General features: G+C 45.4%; 1 protein-coding gene across 1 annotated transcript; it reads left to right on the top strand.

Moving 5' to 3' along the window:
• Window positions 1–1,265: 1,265 nt before the first annotated feature.
• LOC139229710 (zinc-binding protein A33-like) lies at window positions 1,266–21,009 on the top strand. The gene is made up of 6 exons (XM_070861240.1): window positions 1,266–1,655; window positions 3,052–3,147; window positions 3,485–3,718; window positions 5,577–5,599; window positions 5,698–5,813; window positions 19,957–21,009. Exons 1-6 carry the CDS (start codon window positions 1,281–1,283, stop codon window positions 20,526–20,528), a joined length of 1,416 nt encoding a protein of 471 aa, XP_070717341.1. The 5' UTR covers window positions 1,266–1,280; the 3' UTR covers window positions 20,529–21,009.
• The last annotated feature ends 234 nt before the right edge of the window (window positions 21,010–21,243 follow it).

Raw genomic sequence — 21,243 nt, 5'->3', positions numbered from 1 at the left:
ACCGGCAAAAAAGGCAAAATAGCAGCAAAAGAACGTGCACAAGGCTGGCCAATTTCTCCTCCCTAGAGTATAAAACAAAGAAGTTATGATGAAGCTTTATAAAAGGTTCGGCCTAAACTGTGTCCAATTCTGGGCACCGCACTTTCGGAAGGTTGACGGACTTCAGTTATATGATAGACTGGAGAAGCTGGGGATGTTCTCCTTAGAGCAGAGAAGATTGAGAGAAGATATGATAGAGGTATTCAAAATCATGAGGAAATCTAGACAGTAGATCGAGAGAAACTGTTCCCATTGGCAGAAGGGTCGAGAACCAGAGGACACAGATTGAAGGTGATTGGCTGAAGAACCACAGGTGACACGAGGGAAACTTTTTTACGCAGCGAGTGGTTATGATCTGGAATGCACTGACTGAAAGGGTGGTGGAGGCAGATTCAATTGTGGCTTTCAAAAGGGCACTGGATAAGTACCTCAAGGAAAAAAAATGCAGGGCTACAGGGAAAGGGCGGGGGAGTGGGACTATCTGAAGTGCTCTTGCACAGAGCCGGCACAGGATCGATGGGCCGAATGGCCTCATTCTGTGCTGTAATCATTGTATGATTACCACCCGCTCCAGCCTCGCAACATCCCTTTTGTCATTTAATCTCTCCTGCCCTCCACCCTATCACAGACCTTCCCTTTTGTTCTTTCCTCCCCTGCCTCTGTACTTACTTAAAACCTGTTACATGCCTAACTTTTCCCGGTTCTGATAAAAGGTCATCGACCTGAAACGTTCACTCTGTTTCTCTAGCCACAGATGCTGCCTGACCTGCTGAGTATTTCCAGCATTTTATTTTTTATTTCAGATTTCCGGCATCCGCAGTATTTTGCTTTGTATTGATGGGACTCTGTGTCAGGCTGTTGCTTAACTAACCTGTGGATCAACTATTCTAATATGGACATTCTCCTGATGTTGGTGCCTTTGCAGGTTGACTGGGAATTGTCTGATCCTTGCCCTGGCCGTTGCTGCTGGCTCCGTCAGATATTTATTTTCTTGTTCTGTTTTGGAGCGGTTGTTTTGCATGTTGTGGGACCAGAGACACATTCAGACCAGACTGGGTCGGTGTAGAAGGTCCCCTGAAGGAAATGAGTGAACCAGTCTGGTTATTGCAACAGTCTGTTTATCACTGTTACCTGCCCTTTCCTGGGCGGTGATTGATAATGTTGCTGCTGGAACCAGGAACTGAAACTGAAAGTGTTTTACTGAGCACTCATCACCATTTTACGTGGAGCAGTCCTTCGAGATGGAAGGTGAACTTTCCTGTGCTGTGTGCCATGATCTGTATAAAGACCCTGTCTCACTGGACTGTGATCACAGCTTCTGCCGATCATGTCTAACCCGGGACTGGGAGAGCTCTGTCCCCGCCGCCTGTCCCGTCTGTCAAAAGGAGACTTCCTCCAGGGTCCTGAGACCCAACCGCACCCTCGCCAACATCGTGGAGATATTTGTAAAAAGTGTTAAAAGTGATCAAAATCAGCAGGAATGCAGCCGTCACAAGGAGAAGATGAAGGTTTTTTGTAAAACTGACAAACAGCCCATCTGTGCCATTTGTCAGATTTCAAAAAGTCATCAAAACCACGAGGTGCTGCCGCTGGAAGAAGCGACCGAAGAGTTTAAGGTGAGTTAATGCCGTGTAAAATAAATATAGTCACAGGTAACAGAATCCTGAACAGGGAGTGTTCACAGATTCGGGTTTGAGCGTCTCTCAATACTTAAAGCACTTTAGATAATGTGTTTGTGTTTATTTAATGACTCAGTCCTTACACGGACTGCCATTTGTATCGCTGCTGAAGGAACCAGGGACAGGAAGTGAGAGTTTCACTTTATTCCAAACACCACTTTAATAGATCAGTGTAAATTGATCAGCCCATGGAATGCAAAGTGAAATCTCTTGTACAGTATGTTCTCAGATCGATACCGATCCTGTCTCCGTGGCGAGTGATGGTCTGTGGAACGTGTCTCCTATTTATATTCCAGATGTGAAGCGTTTAATGTCGACATGAACTTGTTAAACTTCAAAGTGTCCGGAACAGCGCAATGTTTCAGCAATCAGGAAAACAACAGGGACCAGGAAACAGAAGCAGATCAATTACTCTGGGTATTTTCTTAAAGGACAGCACAGGCAGAGGCAGATTTAACGGGAAAGCACTTGAGAAGTTAAGGGGAAAGGGACAGAGGAGAACTAAGGTGAAAGAAACCCCCTGTGTGAATTAGGGGACAAAGCACATCACCAGAGACCAGATACAGTAAAGAAAACCCGAGAGAAGTGAAAGTAAAAATAGGGATAGCGGACAGAAGGAAAATTAAAAGGGAATGGTTGGTATTAAAGTAAAGTACAACCTAAAGGGACAACAGGAGAAATAGAACTCGGGAAACAGCTGAGAAAGTTATAACTAAGATGGATTCCATGAGGTGTGGTTATTGTGTAATATTATAAAAGAGAAAGACTGATACCATAATACAAAGGTGAAGAGATATGAAAAGTGTATATTAATCATTAACTGAAACGTATTTCTGACCTTCCATATGCAGCAATTTACAGGGGAGAGAAGGCAAGAGATGTTCTGAGGGCGAGTGGGTAGAATTAGATTCAGTGAGTGATGAGGCCAGGATAGGATCAGACCTCGAGAGGGAACCTTCAGGGACTGTAGCTGGAGACCAGTACAATCAGCAGCACATTCTCATCATAGAGGGACAAGTGCTGGAGGAAGCCAAGGATATGGGAATACTGGGTAGATTAAGGTTGCTGAAAGAAGCAAGAAAGGTCAGAAACCCTGTGAAGCTACTCGAGATTATAATTAGTGAACAGATACCAGGCACGGCCCAGTTTATAAAGAATTCTCTCGATCTACCCTATCAACACCTTTAATCATCTTAAACACCTCAATTAGATCACCGCTAATCTATATTCCAGGGAATGAATGCTCTGAGAATTTTCTTTGATTAAACTAAATGGTATTTAATTATCAGCTGTTTATGGCACAAAGTGCACAAATTAACTGATCTTTGTTCAGGAGGAACTGCGAACCTTACTGAAGCCGGTCCGGGACAAGAAGGAGGAATGTGATGCTGCAAAAAGTGATTATGTGAAAACCTTGGCCCACATTCAGGTACATTTGATGTCACTTTGTTCTATATTTTCCAATCACGATTTGTTTCTCTTTGAACCGTTGAATGTCCATTACCAAAGTAAAATCTCACTTCAGCGAACCATTGAATTATCGCGGACACGTCCCTTGTGCTGGTGAAACCGCAGTTAAAGAAAATACAGCAGTTCAATCCTCAGTTAGAGCTCCCGCTTCTGAATAAATTATCATCTGGTCTCCATTAATTAGATTTCATTGCATCAAGGAATGTTTATCTCTAAAATATTCTTGTATGAAGAGAACTGCACCACCTTTTTAAAATGCTCATTTGTTTTTTTCCCAATCTCACTATTTCCCAAAGGACCAAGGCATAAATACAGAGAAACAGATTAAATGTGAATTTGAAAAACTTCACCAGTTTCTCCGTGAGGAAGAGAAGACTGTGTTGGAAGATCTGAAACTGGAGAAAGAGAAAAACAGTCTGGAGATGGAGGGGAGGATTGAGAAGATAACGGAGGAAATCTCATCACTTTCAGACACAGTTCAGGATATTGAACAAGAGCTGAGTGAACAGGACAGCATCAAGTTTTTAACGGTAGCTGTATATTTATGTGTTTTTTGTTTCCTTAGTCCCTCTTTGACACAGTCTTTGAGATTGTGCAGAGTGTGCCATCAAAACCTAGGATATTATATTGAATTACACAGTATTTACAGCACAGAAACAGGCCATTCAGCCCAACAGGTCCATGCTGGTGTTTGTATTCCACAGACTCCTCCCACCCTTCGTAACCTAAGCCCATCAACATATTCTATTCCTTTCTCCCTCGTGTTTATCGAGCTTCCCCGTAAATGTATTTATAGTATTCACCTCAACCACTCCATATGGTAGCATGTTCCTCCTTCACCACTCTCTGGGGAAAGAAGTTTTATTATGTTAAAGGTGCTATATAAATGTAAGTTATTGAATTCCCTATTGGATTTATTAGTGACTTTCTTATACTTATGGCCCCAGTTCTGATCTCCCCTGCAAGTGGAAACAGCTTCTCTACGTCTAGCAAACCCTTTCATAATCTTAAAGGTCAGGCCACTCCTCAGTCTTCTCCTTTCTCGAGAAAAGGGCCCCAGCTTGTTCACTCTTTCCTGATTGGTACAACCTCTCAGTTCTGGTATCTGTCTCGTAAATCTTTTTTGCACCTTCTCTCGTGTTTCTATCTTTTTTTTGTTAGTATGGAGACCAGAACTGTTCACATTTCTCCAAGTGTTGTCTAACCAAGGTTCTGTGCTTTGTTTGCTTTTATGGCCGTATTAACCAGTGTCACTACTTCTAGTGATTTGTGTATCTGGTATTCCCAGATCCCTCTGGTCCACTACCCCATTTAGACTTATTTTCAAGGAGTATGTGGCCTCCTTTTCTTCCTATCGATATGTGCCACCTCACACTTGCCTATATTGAAGATTATTTGCCAAACTGAGTAACTACTTTTAATTCCTAGTCTCAGTTTTCTGTTTAGTCAACTTGCTCTCCATTCTGCCACTTGTCCCCTGACTCCACATGTTCTGACTTTAGTCCCATGTCTATTATGCGGTATCTTATCAAAGGCCTTTTGAAAATCCCAAAATGGTGTGTCTACTGAATTCCCCTTATCTCCCCTTTCTGTTATTTCAAAGAATTCAGTAAGGTTGGTCAAGCATGATCTCCCCTTGCGAAATCTGTGCTGACTATTCTTCATTATATTTCCAGATTCTAGATCTTTTTCTGTTACATCTTTGAGTACAGATTCCATTCTCTTTCCAACCACTGACATTTAGCTAATTGGTCTATCGTTCGCTGAACTTGTTCTACCTCACTCACTAATATAAAACTCACTCACTGAACAAAATAATACCAACCACCTATGACGAGAAGCAGAGTGTGCCAGTATTTTGTGATTGTTGTGCATGCTTTACTTCCTTGATTATTGATTGGTGATCGATGTTTGTTCAGTAAATATACACATGAAGTACCTATATTGTGTGAGTGTGTAAGGAGTTTTCTCCTGAAATTAGTGCCTGTGGCTAAAATGGTGTCTGGTCAAACCAGTGGCTCGGATGCCATTTCTATTGGACAGCACTGGTACAGATTCACAGATACATTCATCCCCTTTGGGCAAAGGACACGAGCAAGTTACAACTTGAATAGGTTGAAGGGACTGTCTTTAAATAATATTTAAATTTCAGTAATTTGAGACTTCGGGATGTGACAATTGTATTGTAGCTCTGAGTTGTGTTGTGCAGTCAGATCGAGTCAGTTGTAATGTTGTGGAGTAACTCACAGTACAGTGAGGGCAGGAAGACGCAGCCCAATAACTTTACATATTTACAATGTACTTTTCTGTGGAATCCAGCCTGTTACTTTCTTTTTGTGATAAAATGTTCTCAAAACACAAACAGTAATAATTGTTCTTATTCTGCAGAAATTTCCAGAAACAGAGAAAAGGTATAATTTACAGCCTTGATTTGAGCCGATATTTTAATTTCTAACATTTCTCGCCCACCCTGGAATGATCCAACACTGCCCTTTATCTCCTGTTTCAGAGCGAAGCGAACTCTCCCAGAGCCACAGAAGGTTTCCCCTTTAATCAATGTGGGGAAGTACATTGGGTCACTGCAGTACAGAGTGTGGAGAAAGATGCTGACAGTGATTAATACAGGTGGGTGTGAGCTTCCTGACACCAGCTATTAAACAGCTCTCTGTTAGTAGACGGGATCTGTCTTTTTATAATAAATATCTCATTGTATGTGTAACTGACTAGATTATACTTTCAGTCAGTTTTCTGGTAAAATACATAATTGTCAGATCTGCTCCCATTTGACATGTTTGATGAAATTCTGGTGCAGGTGTTTTGGGGGCAGATGTGAGATATACTGATCTTCCGCCTGCCCCGTGGATGGGTCCCTGGCCCTGTCCTAAATCCTGGAGTCTTGGGTATTTCCATATTGTGAGTCGGAGCCAATGTATATCCCGCTCGAATAGGGAACCAAAGTTCGGTGGCAGTAGACGGGTCAGAACGGTAAGGGACACGAGGAGCTACATTTGAAAACTGAAAATTGCTGCTGCTTTTGCTGGAGGCGGGTTTTCTGAAAGCTCACGGTCAATCAGCGATTGATTACATTTGGGAATCTAGTCTTTAAATGTTAAATACCCCAATGTCTTCAGCAACACTGGACACCAGGACACGGGAAGCAGAGTCCCGTAAATTCTTTAAAAGGAAATTAGATAATTGCTTCATAAGACCATATTAAAGAGTAGGGGAGTGAGTGGGACAGTCTAATTTCTTTGTCTGGATTGGCCTATGATTTATTAATTGTCAATAACCAGAGTTCATAGATTTCAAATCATTGGCAAAAGATCTAGATGGGAGATGAGCAGAAATGTTTTCACTCAGAGTTGTTGGAATCGGAACGCTCTACCTGTAAAGGTTTTGGACAGTACTTGAGGATGAAGACCTCGCAGGGGTGTGGGACTAAACACGACTGCTCTTTCAAAATCCCAGCAGGGACATGAAGGGCCAAATGGTCTCCTTCTGTGCTGTAAGTTTCTCTGATTCTATGATTCACATCCCACTGTGGGGCGCTAATCTCAGTTAAACAGGTGGTAACTGCGACTGCCTCAACTCTGCCGGTTTGAAATTACACCACAATTGTCCTCAACAAAATGCGGCCTGTCCTGAATGTTCACACAGAGCCCACTGCCCCACAATGTGGGTGGTCAACCCTCCCTCACTATTTTCCCCAAATTAACCCCTAACTCAACCCAACTTAATCCCACCACTATGTGGAAGGATATCCACTCACCAGGGCTGATGACCAAGAAGGCCGCACATGGACTTCTCAGTGCCTCACCTCCTACGAAGGTGCAACCCTCCCCCAGAGGCTTTTGGGGAGATTTGTCCTCTGCTTACTGATGACCTGAAGCTCACATCCACTTGGACAGTAATACTGTCTGGCAGTCAAAGTCACTGCTGTCTTCAATGTTTTTACATCTGGATCTGGATCCTTCCAACCAGCATCTGGTCATCTTTACCACATTGGTCATGCAACATTGGATAAAAAAGTTGACTGATGATATCCTCATGGGGCTCATTCACTTCATTTTCTTCCCAATGGAACCAGAAAACAATGAGGGCAATCTGTCCAGTGCTGCAGACAGGTAGGTGTAATGTATGGAGAAAGAGTCAGACTGAAGACTGTGAGCTCAAAGTAAAGTGTGACCGTAGTCTTTTATTGCAGGTCTCCAGAGTGTCTCACCAACCTGTGAGGCCACCTTAAATACCTGTGCTCCCAAGGGATTATGGGATCCCTTGGAACTCCAGGGAATGAGCCCTCTGGTGGCTGTACAGAGTAAATACAAGTTTGCATATATAACAATACTCGCCCCTCGCCCCCAAAGTCAATCGTGTAACTGTTTACAATGTGAGTCGATCTGGGGCCCTTCTTGCCCTGGTTGATCGTCTCGGTGTGAAAGCTGGTATAGTTGAATCATTGGTTGGGCCCTCGCTGGGCTGCTGTGGATGATGGGTTCTGCTTCGTGGTCAACCGTGGTGCCGGTTGCCACTGGTGTGTATGTTGGGGGATCAAAAAAGGTAAGGTCCAAGGTGGGTTGTCAGGATAATCCATAAATCTGAGTTTCATTTGCTCCAAGTGTTTCCGGTGAATGAGTCCATTAGAAAGTTTGACCCGAAACACCCTGCTCCCCTCTTTGGCCACGACAGTGCCGGGAAGCCACTTGGGACCTTGTCCATAATTCAATACAAACAAAGGATCATTGACTTCAATCTCGCGTGACACATTTGCGCTATCATGGTATGCACTTTGTTAAAGCTGCCTGCTCTCTACCTGTTCATGTAGATCAGGGTGAACTAACGAGAGCATTGTCTTAAGTGCTCTTTCCTTGAGCAGTTCAGCAGGTGGGATCCCAGTGAGCGAGTGGGATCTCATACGGCAGCTAAGCAGGACTTGGGATATGCGAGTCTGCAGTGAACCTTCAGTTACCCTTTTCATGCCTTGCTTGATGGTTTGCACTGCTCTCTCTGCCTGACCATTGGACGCTGGTTTAAACGGGGCAGATGTGACATGTTTGATCCCGTTACAGGTCATGAATTCTTTGAACTCAGCACTGGTAAAACATGGCCCATTGTCGCTCACCAGGACATCGGGTAAGCCGTGAGTGGCAAACATGGCCCGCAGGCTTTCAGTAGTGGCAGCGGACGTGCTAGCCGACATTCAATCCACTTGGAATACGCGTCTACAACCACAAGGAACATTTTACCCAAGAACGGGCCTGCATAGTCAACGTGTTCCCCAGACCACAGTTTAGAGGGTCAAGACCATAAACTTAGCGGCACCTCCCTGGGTACATTGCTTTACTGCGAGCATGTATTACATCTGTGAACGCAGGACTCTAAGTCCGCATTGATACCGGGCCACCGCACGTGGGATCTGGCTATCGCTTTCATCATTACGATGTCTGGGTGGGTACTGTGGAAGTCATTGATGAAGGTGTCTCTGCCCTTCTTGGGGACCACTACTCGATTGTCCCACAGAAGGCAGTCTGCTTGTATAGACATTTTCATCTTTGTTGGAACGGCTTTATCTCTTCCTGCATTTCCATTGAGACACTGGACCAGCTCCCGTGAAGCACACAGCTTTTGACTAGAGATAATAAGGGGCCCTGGCTTGTCCAGCTTTTGATCTGCCAGGCAGTGACGGGTGATTGCTCACTCTCAAATACTTCCATAACCATGGCTAGATCTGCGGGCTGCGCCATTTCCAGCCCCGTGCTGGGCAATGGCAGCCTACTGAGAGCATCGGCGCAGTTTTCTGTGCCTGGCCTGTGGCGGATGGCGTAGTTGTATGCGGACAATGTGAGTGCCTATCTTTGGATGCGGGCCAATGCGTTGGTATTTATCCCTTTACTCTCGGAAAAAAGGAATATAAGCGCCTTATGGTCAGTTTCCAATTCGAAATTTAGCCCAAACAGGTATTGATGCATTTTCTTTACCCCATAGACACACGCTAACGCTTCTTTCTCAATCATGCTGTAGGCTCTCTCAGCCTTAAACAGACTCCTGGATGCATAAGCAACCAGTTGCAGTTTCCAAAAATCATTAGCTTATTGCAATACACACCCAACACCATATGATGACGCATCACAGGCTAGTACCAAACGCTTACATGGATCATAAAACACAAGCAATTTGTTTGAGCATAACACTTTCCTCGCTTTTACAAAGGCATTTTCTTGGCTTTTGCCCCAAACCCATTCGTGCTCTTTTTGTGGTAAGACATGCAGTAGTTCCAACAGTGTGCTGAGACCCGGTAAGAAGTTACCAAAGTAGGTCAGGAGTCCCAGAAACGACCGCAGCTCCATCACATTCTGTGGCCTCGGTGCGTTCTCGATTGCCTCCGTCTTCGCGTTGGTGGGCCTGATGCCGTCCGCCGCAATACTCCTTCCCAAGAACTCCTCCTCAGGTGCCAGGAAAACGCACTTCGAGCATTTCAACCTGAGCCCCACACAGTTGAGTAGACTAAGAACCTCCTCCAGGTGCTGCAAATACTCGACTGTGTTCCGACCTGTAACCAACATTTCATCCTGGAAGACCACGGTGTGCAGGACCGACTTCAGGAAGCTTTCCATGTTTCTCTGGAATATCGCCGCAGCTGATCGGATTCCAAATGGGGATCTGTTATGAAGAAAAAGATCTTTGTGTGTGTTGATGCAGGTGAGGGCCTTCGATAATTCCTCCAGTTCCTGGATCATGTAGGCTGAAGTCAGATCCAGCTTCGTGAATGTCTTTCCTCCCACCAGCATTGCAAAGAGACCATCGGCCTTTGGTAGTGGGTATTGGTCCTGCAGGGAGAAACGATTGATCGTTACTTTGTAATCGCCACAAATTCCGACGGTGCCGTCTCCCTTGAGGACTGGGACGATAGGACTGGCCCACTCGTTGAACTCGATCGGTGAAATGATGCCCTCTCTTTGCAGCCGGTCTAGTTCAATCTCTACCCTTTCTCTCTTCGTGTATAGTACTGCTCTCGCCTTGTGATGGATGGGTCGCGCCCCCGGAATTAGGTGGAACTGCACTTTTGCTCCTTCGAATTTCCTGATGCCTGGTTCGAACAGTGAAGAAAATTTGTTTAAGACCTGGGCACACGAAGTGTTGTCAGCGGGCGATAGCGCTTGGATGTCGTCCCAGTTCCAGCGTATCTTTCCCAGCCAGTTCCTGCCGAGAAGCGTGGGACCATCGCCCGGTACCACCCAGAGTGATAGCTTGTGCACCGCTCCATCGTAGGAGACCTTTACAGTAGCACTGCCGATTACAGGAATCAGTTCTTTCATGCAAGTTCTCAGTTTCGTGCGAACTGGAGTTAAGACTGGCCTTGAGGCCTTGTTGCACCACAATCTTTCTAAAGTCTTTTTGCCCATGATGGACTGACTCGTGCCTGTGTCCAGTTCCATTGACACCGGGAGTCCATTTAGTTCAATATTCAGCATTATCGGGGGACAATTCGTGGTGAATGTGTGCACCCCATGTACCTCTGCCTCCTCAGTCTGAGGCTCCGGTTTGTCGTGATCCTCCGTGGATCTGCCCTCCTTTGCAACATGGTGGTTTGCAGGTTTAACAGCATTTGCAGCTTGCCTGCACACTAGTTGGAGGTGTCACATTGTTCCACAGCCCTTGCAAATGTACCCTATGAATCGGCATGAATGGAAACGATGATCACCCCCACAGCGCCAACAAGGTGTTAATGGCCTTGCATTCATCACCCTTGATGGTGGACTCAGACATCTGCGGACGTTCAGCTGCAGGTATGTGTGCCCTGCCCTGTACGTTACGATTCGAAAACAACATCACTTTGTTCACAGTACTTGTAGTAGCACTTCTGTGCTGAGAGATTTGCTTCGTATTGTCATTGGTGGCAATGAATGCCTGGGCTATCGCTATGGCCTTACTCAAGGTTGGGGTCTTTACAGTCAAAGGTTTGCAAAATATGGTTTCGTGACCAATGCCAAGTACGAAAAAGGCTCTGAGCATGTGCTCCAAATGTCCTTCAAATTCGCAATGTCCTGCAAGGCATCTTTGCTCGGCGACATAACTCGCCACTTCCTGGCCTTCAGACCTTTTGTAGGTGTAGAACCGGTACCTCGCCATCAGAACGCTTTTCTTTGGGTTCAAATGCTCTCGGACCAGTGTGCACAAATCATCGTACGATTTCTCCGTGGGTTTCGCTGGAGTGAGCAGATTCTTCATGAGGCGATATGTTGGTGCCCCACAGACAGTGAGGAGGATCGCCCTTCATTTGGCAGCGTTCTCTTCCCCATCTAGCTCATTTGCTACGAAGTATTGGCCGAGTCACTCCACATAAGTTTCCCAATCATCTCCCTCCGACAATTTCTCCAGGATGCCCACTGTTCTCTGCATCTTTGGGTTCGCTATCTGTATATTGTCGCCAGTTGTTATGTATGGGGAAAGAGTCAGACTGAATACTGTGAGCTCAAAGTAACGTGTGAACTTAGTCTTTTATTGCAGGTCTCCAGAGTGCCTCTCCAACCTGTGAGGCCTCCTTAAATACCTGTGCTCCCAAGGGATTATGGGATTCCTTGGGACTCCAGGGTATGAGCCCTCTGGTGGCTGTACAGAGTAAATACAAGTTTGTATATATAACAGTAGGGTACTGTTAAGTATGCAGCACTATGTAACCAGCATTCTACCGCCACCAGAGGGCATATCTGATGGAGTCCCAAGGGATCCCAGCATCCCTTGGGAGCACTGTATATAAGCTGGCCTCCGATGATGTACCAACACTCTGGAATTAGAATAAAGAGACTAAGGTCACACTTACTCACGTAGAAAGATAGAAAATAGGTGCAGGAGTAGGCCATTCGGCCAATCGAACCTGCACTGCCATTCAATAAGATCATGGCTGATCATTCCTTCAGTACTCCTTTCCTGCTTTTTCTCCATACCCCTTGATCCCATTAGCCATAAGGGCCATATCTAACTCCCTCTTAAATATATCCAATGAACTGGCATCAACAACTCTCTGCGGCAGGGAATTCCACAGGTTAACAACTCTCTGAGTGAAGATGTTTCTTCTCATCTCAGTCCTAAATGGTCTACCTCTTATCCTAAGACTATGTCCCCTGGTTCTGGACTTCCCCAACATCAGGAACATTCTTCCCGCATCTAACCTGTCTAGTCCCATTAGAATCTTATACGTTTCTATGAGCTCCCCTCTCATCCTTCTAAACGCCAGTGAATAAAGGCCGAGTTGATCCAGCCTCTCCTCATATGACAGTCCAGCCATCCCTGGAATCAGTCTGATGAACCTTCGCTTGCCTTCCTCAATAGCATGAACGTCCTTCCTCAGATTAGGAGACCAAAACTGAACACAATATTACAGGTGAGGCCTCACTACGGCCGTGTACAACTGCAGTAAGACCTCCCTGCTCCTGTACTCAAATCCCCGAACTATGAAGGCCAACTTACCATTTGCCTTCTTTACCGCCTCCTGTACCTGCATGCTCACTTTCAGTGACTGATGAACCATGACACCCAGGTCTCGTTGCACCTCCCCTTTTCCGAATCTGCCGCCATTCAGATAATATTCTGCCTTCGTGTTTTTGCCCCCAAAATGGATAACCTCACATTTATCCACATTATGCTGCATCTGCCATGCATTTGCCCACTCACCAAACCTGTTCAAGTCACCCTGCAGACTCTTAGCGTCCTCCTCACAGCTCACACTGCCACCCAGTTTAGTGTCATCTGCAAACTTGGAGATATTACACTCAATTCCTTCATCTAAATTGTTAATGTATATTGTAAAGAGCTGGGGTCCCAGCACTGAGCCCTGCGGCACTTCACTAGTCACTGCCTGCCATTCTGAAAAGAACCTGTTTATCCCGACTCTCTGCTTCCTGTCTGCCAACCAGTTCTCTATCCACGTCAGTACATTACCCCCAATACCATGCGCTTTGATTTTGCACACCAATCTCTTGTCTGGGACCTTGTCAAAAGCCTTTTGAAAGTCCAAATACACCACATCCACTGGTTCTCCCTTGTCCACTCTGCTGGTTACATCCTCAAAAAATTCCAGAAGATTCGTCAAGCATGATTTCCCTTTCATAAATCTATGCCGACTTGGTTCGATCCTGTCACCTCTACAGTACTCAGTTAGATTCGTTCATTCTAGACGTAACAGGTACCAACTGGTAAATGGAGCAATTGACTGAATGCATATCAAAGCCCCATATGAAAACCTGCTCAATATCATGAACAGGAAATGTTTTCATTTGATTCATGTGCAGTCAGTGTGCATGTCATATAACCTTATACTGAACATAAAACCCATTCTCTGGGAATCTGTCTTGATGCTTTCATCATGTGATAATCTACCATACCAGCCCCTGTGACTCAAACAAAGTATCAAGGTGGTTGATTGGTGATCAGGTTATCCCCAGCAGTCATGACTTACAACTGCAGTAAGGTTTCTACAGACAGAGGGGGACACTGGACATAATAAGGCCCATGTCAGTGCAAGAAGTGCGATAGAGAAGACTGCAGGCATTTTGAAGCCTAGTTTCTCGGTGCCTGGATAAATCTCGTCGAGCCCTGCAATACAGTCTGTCGAGAGTCTCCAGAATCACTGCAGCTTGCGAGGTACACCATAAAATCGCAGTGAAGACAAGCTTGCTGCTACTGGAAGGGGATGATGATGAGGACGTGGGAAGAATATCCATTCGCACAGCATGAGGAGGGTGCACAGTAAGGGGAGAATGTGGTACAAAACCAGTAGTCAGAGACAGGAGGACCAATTATAGCGCAGTGCTTTCAATGAATAAAAGCTGACACACTTCCGTAGATGTATCAGAGAATCAGGGAGCCCTTACTGCTGCTCCTTCAGACACCTTGCCACTTGTGTTTCCTGCTGATTTAGAAGTCGCCTGCCCTGTAATTAACAGGCTGTAACAGCGCTCTATTCCCTCCCTGCTAACTCAGTCTCTCAATGAGGAACACTATCACTGCTCCTAACTCGTCCTGTCTGAATAATTAGGGCCCCAGGACATCAGTGGGTTAGTGGCAGAGACACGTGGGCTAAACCAGCAACTGGAGAGAATCCAGCCCCTCACATCGCAATCAGAGACACTGGCACGGACAGGCCTGATGCTGTCATTTAGCATTCTTCGATTCCTTGACTTCTCTCAGTTTTCTCCACTGATGAGATTCTCTTTCCTATCAGCGAATCTCTGTGTAGCTTTTCCTTCAAATTGCTACATCTCACCATTCTCAGGGTAATTTTCTCGTCTGACACTGCAGCACTCCTCAGTACTGCACTGGAATGTCAGCCTGCATTTTGTGCTCAAGTCTCTGGAGTGGGATTGAACCCATGACCTTCTGAGAGGTGAGAGTGCTCGCACTGAGCCATGGCTGACACCTAGGGGCCAAAATTCAGGGTCTCCGAGAGACCCATTACTGACCGTTTGTGGGGGCCATGTGGCGGAATCCCGTGACCGCCGCTTTGTCGTCAAATGACCGCCCCGACCCAGATTCAGGTCGGGGATTTTTCGGCCTGGTCCCGATTCCGCCCCGATCCTGATGACCGCCGCAAGCACTTCCCAATCGGCCGGCAAGATAGTGCCTCTGGGTTCGGCCGGGCCACTAACGGGCAGCCTTGTACCCACTCTTGGGTGCCAGACCGCTGGCCCGGCCAAAACCCTCCCTGGTGGCCCAGTGGCTGAAGATATAATACTGACAGACGCTCTCCCCTTTAACGGAGGGAGAGAGCGTGGTGACACACACGCGCTGTGACATCACCACTCCTCCACCGCTGACTGATAGCGGCGGAGTCCCGGTCCCGACACAAATTCAGCTCCTTCCTGTCGATCTCCCGCCCCCACTATGACCGACTTCCGGTGGGACTTTGAAACTCCTCCAGCCGCTTCGGACATCCCAGCATTAAAAGCAGGTCGGATCCTCATAGGTGCACCAGCTTTCTGACGTACCTGAATTTTGGCCACCTAGTCTCTGAGTTCTGGAAGTCTATGAGCTCCTGCACAGAACACAGAGCCTGCTTCAGGAAACTGCAATTTGATGTTCACACCAATAAAGAGGGAGGTGGACAGCCCAGACTGTAACAAGCACAAGAACATTCACAAAAAGAATGGATTAAAAATAAACATGATTACTGCAGTTAGATGTAAGGATGATGAAATATTCCTGACAATGTCAATACATAATGGGACAAATAAAAGTAAAAGACAAAAACTGAGTGTTGGAATTCTGAAATATCGGCATTGATAGAATTTTATGCTTTTATCAGTCTGCATTCGATAAAAAACAGACTCGTGTTTTAGTTACATCCTACTTTGGAACTGAAGACTGGAAGATCAGTATAACTCTGTGCAGGTGGAATAAAGAAACAAACAAACTACAGATAAATAGAATCAAAGTGTGCAGCCAGCTGAGATTGGGAGAACGCATGGGAAAGATTCTCTTAAGGAAAAGAGGCAAGACTTGGTAGAAATTGGAAAGAAATGAATAAAATACTGCAGTGAGAGGTGACATGAAATGTGGGTGTGGTCTGTGTTTGCATCTTTTCCTGTTTAAATTTCAGACTTCCTGCAGTGAGCAGGTCATTCAGCCCATTAATGTTCTCTCTGTGATTGCAGTATCTGCTATTTCTTCTTCCCCTTTTCTTTCTCCCCTCTGCTCAGGGATTTACTTATATTTCAGTTTCCAGTTCTGATGAAGTGGCCACACCCAAGATGTTAATTAGTCTCTTCTTGTTTCAGATAATTTTTTATAAATATTTCTAATATTTTCTGTTTTTATAATAAATACAATAACTGTTGAAGTTAAATGTTGATACCTGAGAACATTTTGTGCATCAGTGCACTGCCTCACAGCTCAATCTTTACAAAGGCTGAGACTGTAAATGTACAATTGTAATAATTTAATGGGATCCTATTCTAAGGATAGTGACCCCATCAAGCAAAGTGACTGAATACCATAGTTCGGCCACACCACAGGCAGTATTACATTCCGTGTATTTAACCAGAATGATTTTAATTTTACCCAATCTAATTGTTCATCAGGTAGAAGTGTATTCAGTGACATCACACTGATATTGACCAGTTCTACGTGTGTAACGACTGGAAGCTGTTGATTATATTTTCTCGTTCAGTTCACTGACCTGGTCCTTTACTTTCTCTGTCTCAGTTTCTTTCAATCCTCCTGACTGTTAATCCCTTTTCCATTTGCCTATCTGATCACTACCTGTAGGTACTTTCTCTCCTGTTGTGTGAAGAGGATCATTTGTTTGCCACACTTATTCAAGAATTTACAGCATATAATTAATTTAAATGATTGTATTTGTAATTATTTTATTTATTCAGCAAACCTCAGCTGCTGGACAATTCCAGACACCATCACTAGAGAGGATTACAATGTATTTAAATATAAAAGTGTTAATGTCCAGTGTGACCAAAACTGAACGGACCTTGTGTGAAAGTCTACACAAACATCCTTTCGTCAATAATGAATTTCTGTACATGTTATACTTCACTTAAATGTCTTGTCAACCGTGTGTGAACCGTGATATTTTAAGGCCCAGATCCCTTCCTTGGCACTTTTTGTTCCAGATCACAATACACTGTGATGGAGATAACCCCAGACAATACTGCAAATACAGGAGGTCAGACATGGTATTTTCCTTCTGCTCTGTGATGGAGAATATATTTTGAGATAAGCTGCCCAAGTGGTGAGATCCAATCTTCATAGCTGTGTCGGTGTGCAAGAGTGAAAATATCGCCCATATTGCATTTTACACCACACTCGAATGTATAACATACTCTAATCCCTGCGAACAGCGCTGTCTGTTGAAATCATTATTGTTCCAAAATAGTGAAGTGAGAGCCACACCAGTTGCCCCATCTCACTCCAATCTGTCCCGTACCATGCATTGCTGGTGGAATTGGCTCTGATTGTACGTGGGCTGAAACACCCCCTTCATCCACATTCAGAAAGTAGCACAGGCGAACAGGAGTGTTATTGAACAACTAACTTTGCAAATGATACAAACTATACACCAGACACATTTCCATCAGTGTATCTGTGGGTGAAGAGGAACAATTTTCTTGGTTCTGCTGCCAGTTATTTTAAATACTGAAACCAATAAACATTCTTTGCAGTTATTACACAGAAAATAATCTGTACAATTTTATACATGTCACAAACGGAGTTAAAATAACATTCAACTTGAGAAAAGAAAAATGCATTACAGCTTATGTAGACTTGCAGAAGTGTGCATGTTTTTATATTATTCTAACTGCAGTTTAACTGATATTCCTCTGATATTTCGCATATTTTAAGGTACTTTTAGAAATTTAGAATTCAACGGAGGAGGACTAAGGGTTTAATTAAGAGGGGGAAAATAGAGTACGAGAGGAAGCTTGCAGGGAACATAAAAACTGACTGCAAAAGCTTCTATAAATATGTGAAGAGAAAAAGATTAGTGAAGACAAACGTAGGTCCCTTGCAGTCAGATTCAGATGAATTTATAATGGGGAACAAAGAAATGGCAGACCAATTGAACAAATATTTTGGTTCTGTCTTCACGAAGAAAGACAGAAATAACCTTCCGAATGTACTCGGGGACAGTGGGTCTAGTGAGAAGGAGGAACTGAAGGATAACCTTATTAGGCGGGAAATTGTGTTCGGGAAATTGATGGGATTGAAGGCCGATAAATCCCCGGGGCCTGATAGTCTGCATCCCAGAGTACTTAAGGAAGAGGCCCTAGAAATAGTGGATGCATTGGTGATCATTTTCCAACAGTCTATCAACTCTGGATCAGTTCCTATGGACTGGAGGGTAGCTAATGTAACACCACTTTTTAAAAAAGGAGGGAGAGAGAAAACGGTTAATTACAGACCGGTTCGCCTGACATCAGTAGTGAGGAAAATATTGGAATCAATCATTAAGGATGAAATAGCAGCACATTTGGAAAGCAGTGACAGGATCGGACCAAGTCAGCATGGATTTATGAAAGGGAAATCATGCTTGACGAATCTTCTGCAATTTTTTGAGGATGTAACTAGCAGAGTAGACAAGGGAGAACCAGTGGATGTGGTGTATTTGGACTTTCAAAAGGCTTTTGAGAAGACCCCGCACAAGAGATTGGTGTGCAAAATCAAAGCCCATGGTATTGGGAGTAATGTACTGACGTGGATAGAGAACTGGTTTGCAGAGAGTCGGGATAAACGGGTCCTTTTCGGAATGGGAGGCAGTGACTAGTGGAGTGCTGCAGGGCTCAGTGCTGGGACCCCAGCTCTTTACAATATACATTAACGATTTAGATGAAGGAATTGAGTGTAATATCTCCAAGTTTACAGATGACACTGAACTGGGTGGCAGTGTGAGCTGTGAGGAGGACACTAAGAGGCTGCAGGGTGATTTGGACAGGTTAGGTGAGTGGGCAAGTGCATGGCAGATGCAGTATAATGTGGATAAATGTGAGGTTATCCGTTTTGGGGGCAAAAACACGAAGGCAGAATATTATCTGAATGGCGGCAGATTAGGAAAAGGGGAGGTGCAACGAGACCTGGGTGTCATGGTTCATCAGTCATTGAAAGTTGGCATGCAGGTACAGCAGGCGGTGAAGAAGGCAAATGGTATGTTGGCCTTCATAGCGAGGGGATTTGAGTAGAGGAGCAGGGAGGTCTTACTGCAGTTGTACAGGGTCTTAGTGAGGCCTCACCTGGAATATTGTGTTCAGTTTTGGTCTCCTAATCTGAGGAAGGACGTTCTTGCTATTGAGGGAGTGCAGCGAAGGTTCACCAGACTGATTCCTGGGATGGCTGGACTCTCATATGAGGAGAGACTGGATCAACTGGGCCTTTATTCACTGGACTTTAGAAGGATGAGAGGGGATCTCATGGAAACGTATACGATTCTGACGGGACTGGACCGGTTAGATGCGGGAAGAATGTTCCCGATGTTGGGGAAGTCCAGAACCAGGGGACACAGTCTTAGGATAAGGGGTAGGCAATTTAGGACTGAGATGAGGAGAAACTTATTCACTGTGGAATTCCCTACCGCAGAGAGTTGTTGATGCCAGTTCATTGGATATATTCAAGAGGGTGTTAGATATGGCCCTTACTGCTAATGGGATCAAGAGGTATGGAGAGAAAGCAGGAAAGGGGTACTGAGGGAATGATCAGCCATGATCTTATTGAATGGTGGTGCAGGCACGAAGGGCCAAATGGCCTACTCCTGCACCTATTTTCCATGTTTCTATGTTTACTTGGTCTGCATCTGTCCAGATGCTGTAATAATGTCATTTTATCCACTGTTCTCCCATGGGGAACCGTATCCCCTTCTCACCTCCTTCCTGCAGCCTGTCTCTATTTCCGACAGTTTATATTGCAGACCCTGATTCAGTGCAGTCCTGGGGTCCAGTCTCTCTCTCCCTCTCTCTGCCAGTCGCGCGTGCCCTCTCTCACTCTCTGTCCCCCCTTCTGTTTCTCTCTCTCCCTCTCCCTCTGTCTCTCTGTCCCTCTCTCTCCCTCACTCTCTCTCTCTCTCTCTGTCCCTCTCTCTCTCTCTGCAGGGTGTGCCCGCTCGGTAAAACCTTTCCCCGGCAGTGTTTTCCCGTTTTCCCTGTGCACTGCTGAAAGTTTCCCCTGAGGATGAATTTCTAATTGTGGATCATTGCCGATTTGACCAATCACTAACCGGCTGTGAAAGTTACAGTGAGCGACTAACTTTCTATCTGTGTCCATCTGTTGCCAGCTCCAGTCACCTTGGACCCTAATACAGCCAGTCCTTACCTTCTCCTGTCTGAGGACCTGAGCACCGTGAGAAACACCGGGAAAAGGCAGCAGCTCCCCGACAATCCGGAGAGATTTGATCCCTGTGTCTTTGTCCTGGGATTGGAGGGATTCACATCAGGGAAACATTCCTGGGAGGTGGAGGTGGGGAACAAGACTCAGTGGGCTGTGGGTGTGACCAAGGAGTCCATCAACAGGAAGGGAAAAATCATCCTGAATCCAGGTAACGGATACTGGGCAGTGGGACTGAGAGAGGGGAATAGATACTGGGCTTGTACCAAACCATGGAAACACTTAGAGCTGAGTGTGAACCCGAGAAAGATTGGAGTCTGCCTGGATTATGAGGGAGGGAAGGTGTCCTTTTATAACTCAGATAACAAGTCCCATATCCACACTTTCACTGGTACATTCACTGAGAAACTCTATCCTTACTTCAGTCCACGTCTCGCTGATGGGGGTAAAAACACAGACCCGCTGAAAATCTGTTCCCGGACAGTAACAATCCAGGAGAATGAAGGTTTTATCCCATTGTAAAAATAAAACAGCTACTTACACCAGGCACAATATTCCCAGACTCGGCACCTCCGGTGAGACCTTGCAGGCAGCCTGAAGCTTATTGGAAAACCGCGGTGCACCAGCCCGATACTCCACCCATTGACTCACCCGGTGAGTGCCAGGTCCCGGCAGTGGAGCAGGAGTCTGGAAAAATCCCACCCCGATAATCACCGATAAATACACGCAGGGTCTGGGAAATCCCACCCGATAATCATCGATAAATACCCACAGGGTCTGGGAAATCCCACCCGATAATCACTGATAAATACCCACAGGGTCTGGGAAATCCCACCCGACAATCACCGATAAATACCCGCAGCGTCTGGGAAATCCCACCCCGATAATCACCAATAAATACCCGCAGGGTCTGGGAAATCCCACCCGATAATCACCGATAAATACCCGCAGGGTCTGGGAAATCCCACCCCGATAATCACCGATAAATACCCGCAGGGTCTGGGAAATCCCACCTGATAATCACCGATAAATACCCGCAGGGACTGGGAAAATCCCACTCGATAATCACCGATAAATACCCGCAGGGTCTGGAAAATCCCACCCGATAATCACCGATAAATACCTGCTGGGTCTGGGAAAATCCCACCTGGTAATAACTGCAATAATCTGAATATCTGCCCTTTCCCATCACCCAGTGCCTCAGTGATTCTGAGAAAATAGTTTGATTTTAGGATCC

This window comes from Pristiophorus japonicus, chromosome 19, assembly GCF_044704955.1.
Source record: "Pristiophorus japonicus isolate sPriJap1 chromosome 19, sPriJap1.hap1, whole genome shotgun sequence".
NCBI lineage: Eukaryota > Metazoa > Chordata > Chondrichthyes > Pristiophoridae > Pristiophorus > Pristiophorus japonicus.
The sequence above is the reverse complement of the archived record's forward strand: the minus strand, read 5'-3'. Positions and strand labels throughout refer to the sequence as shown.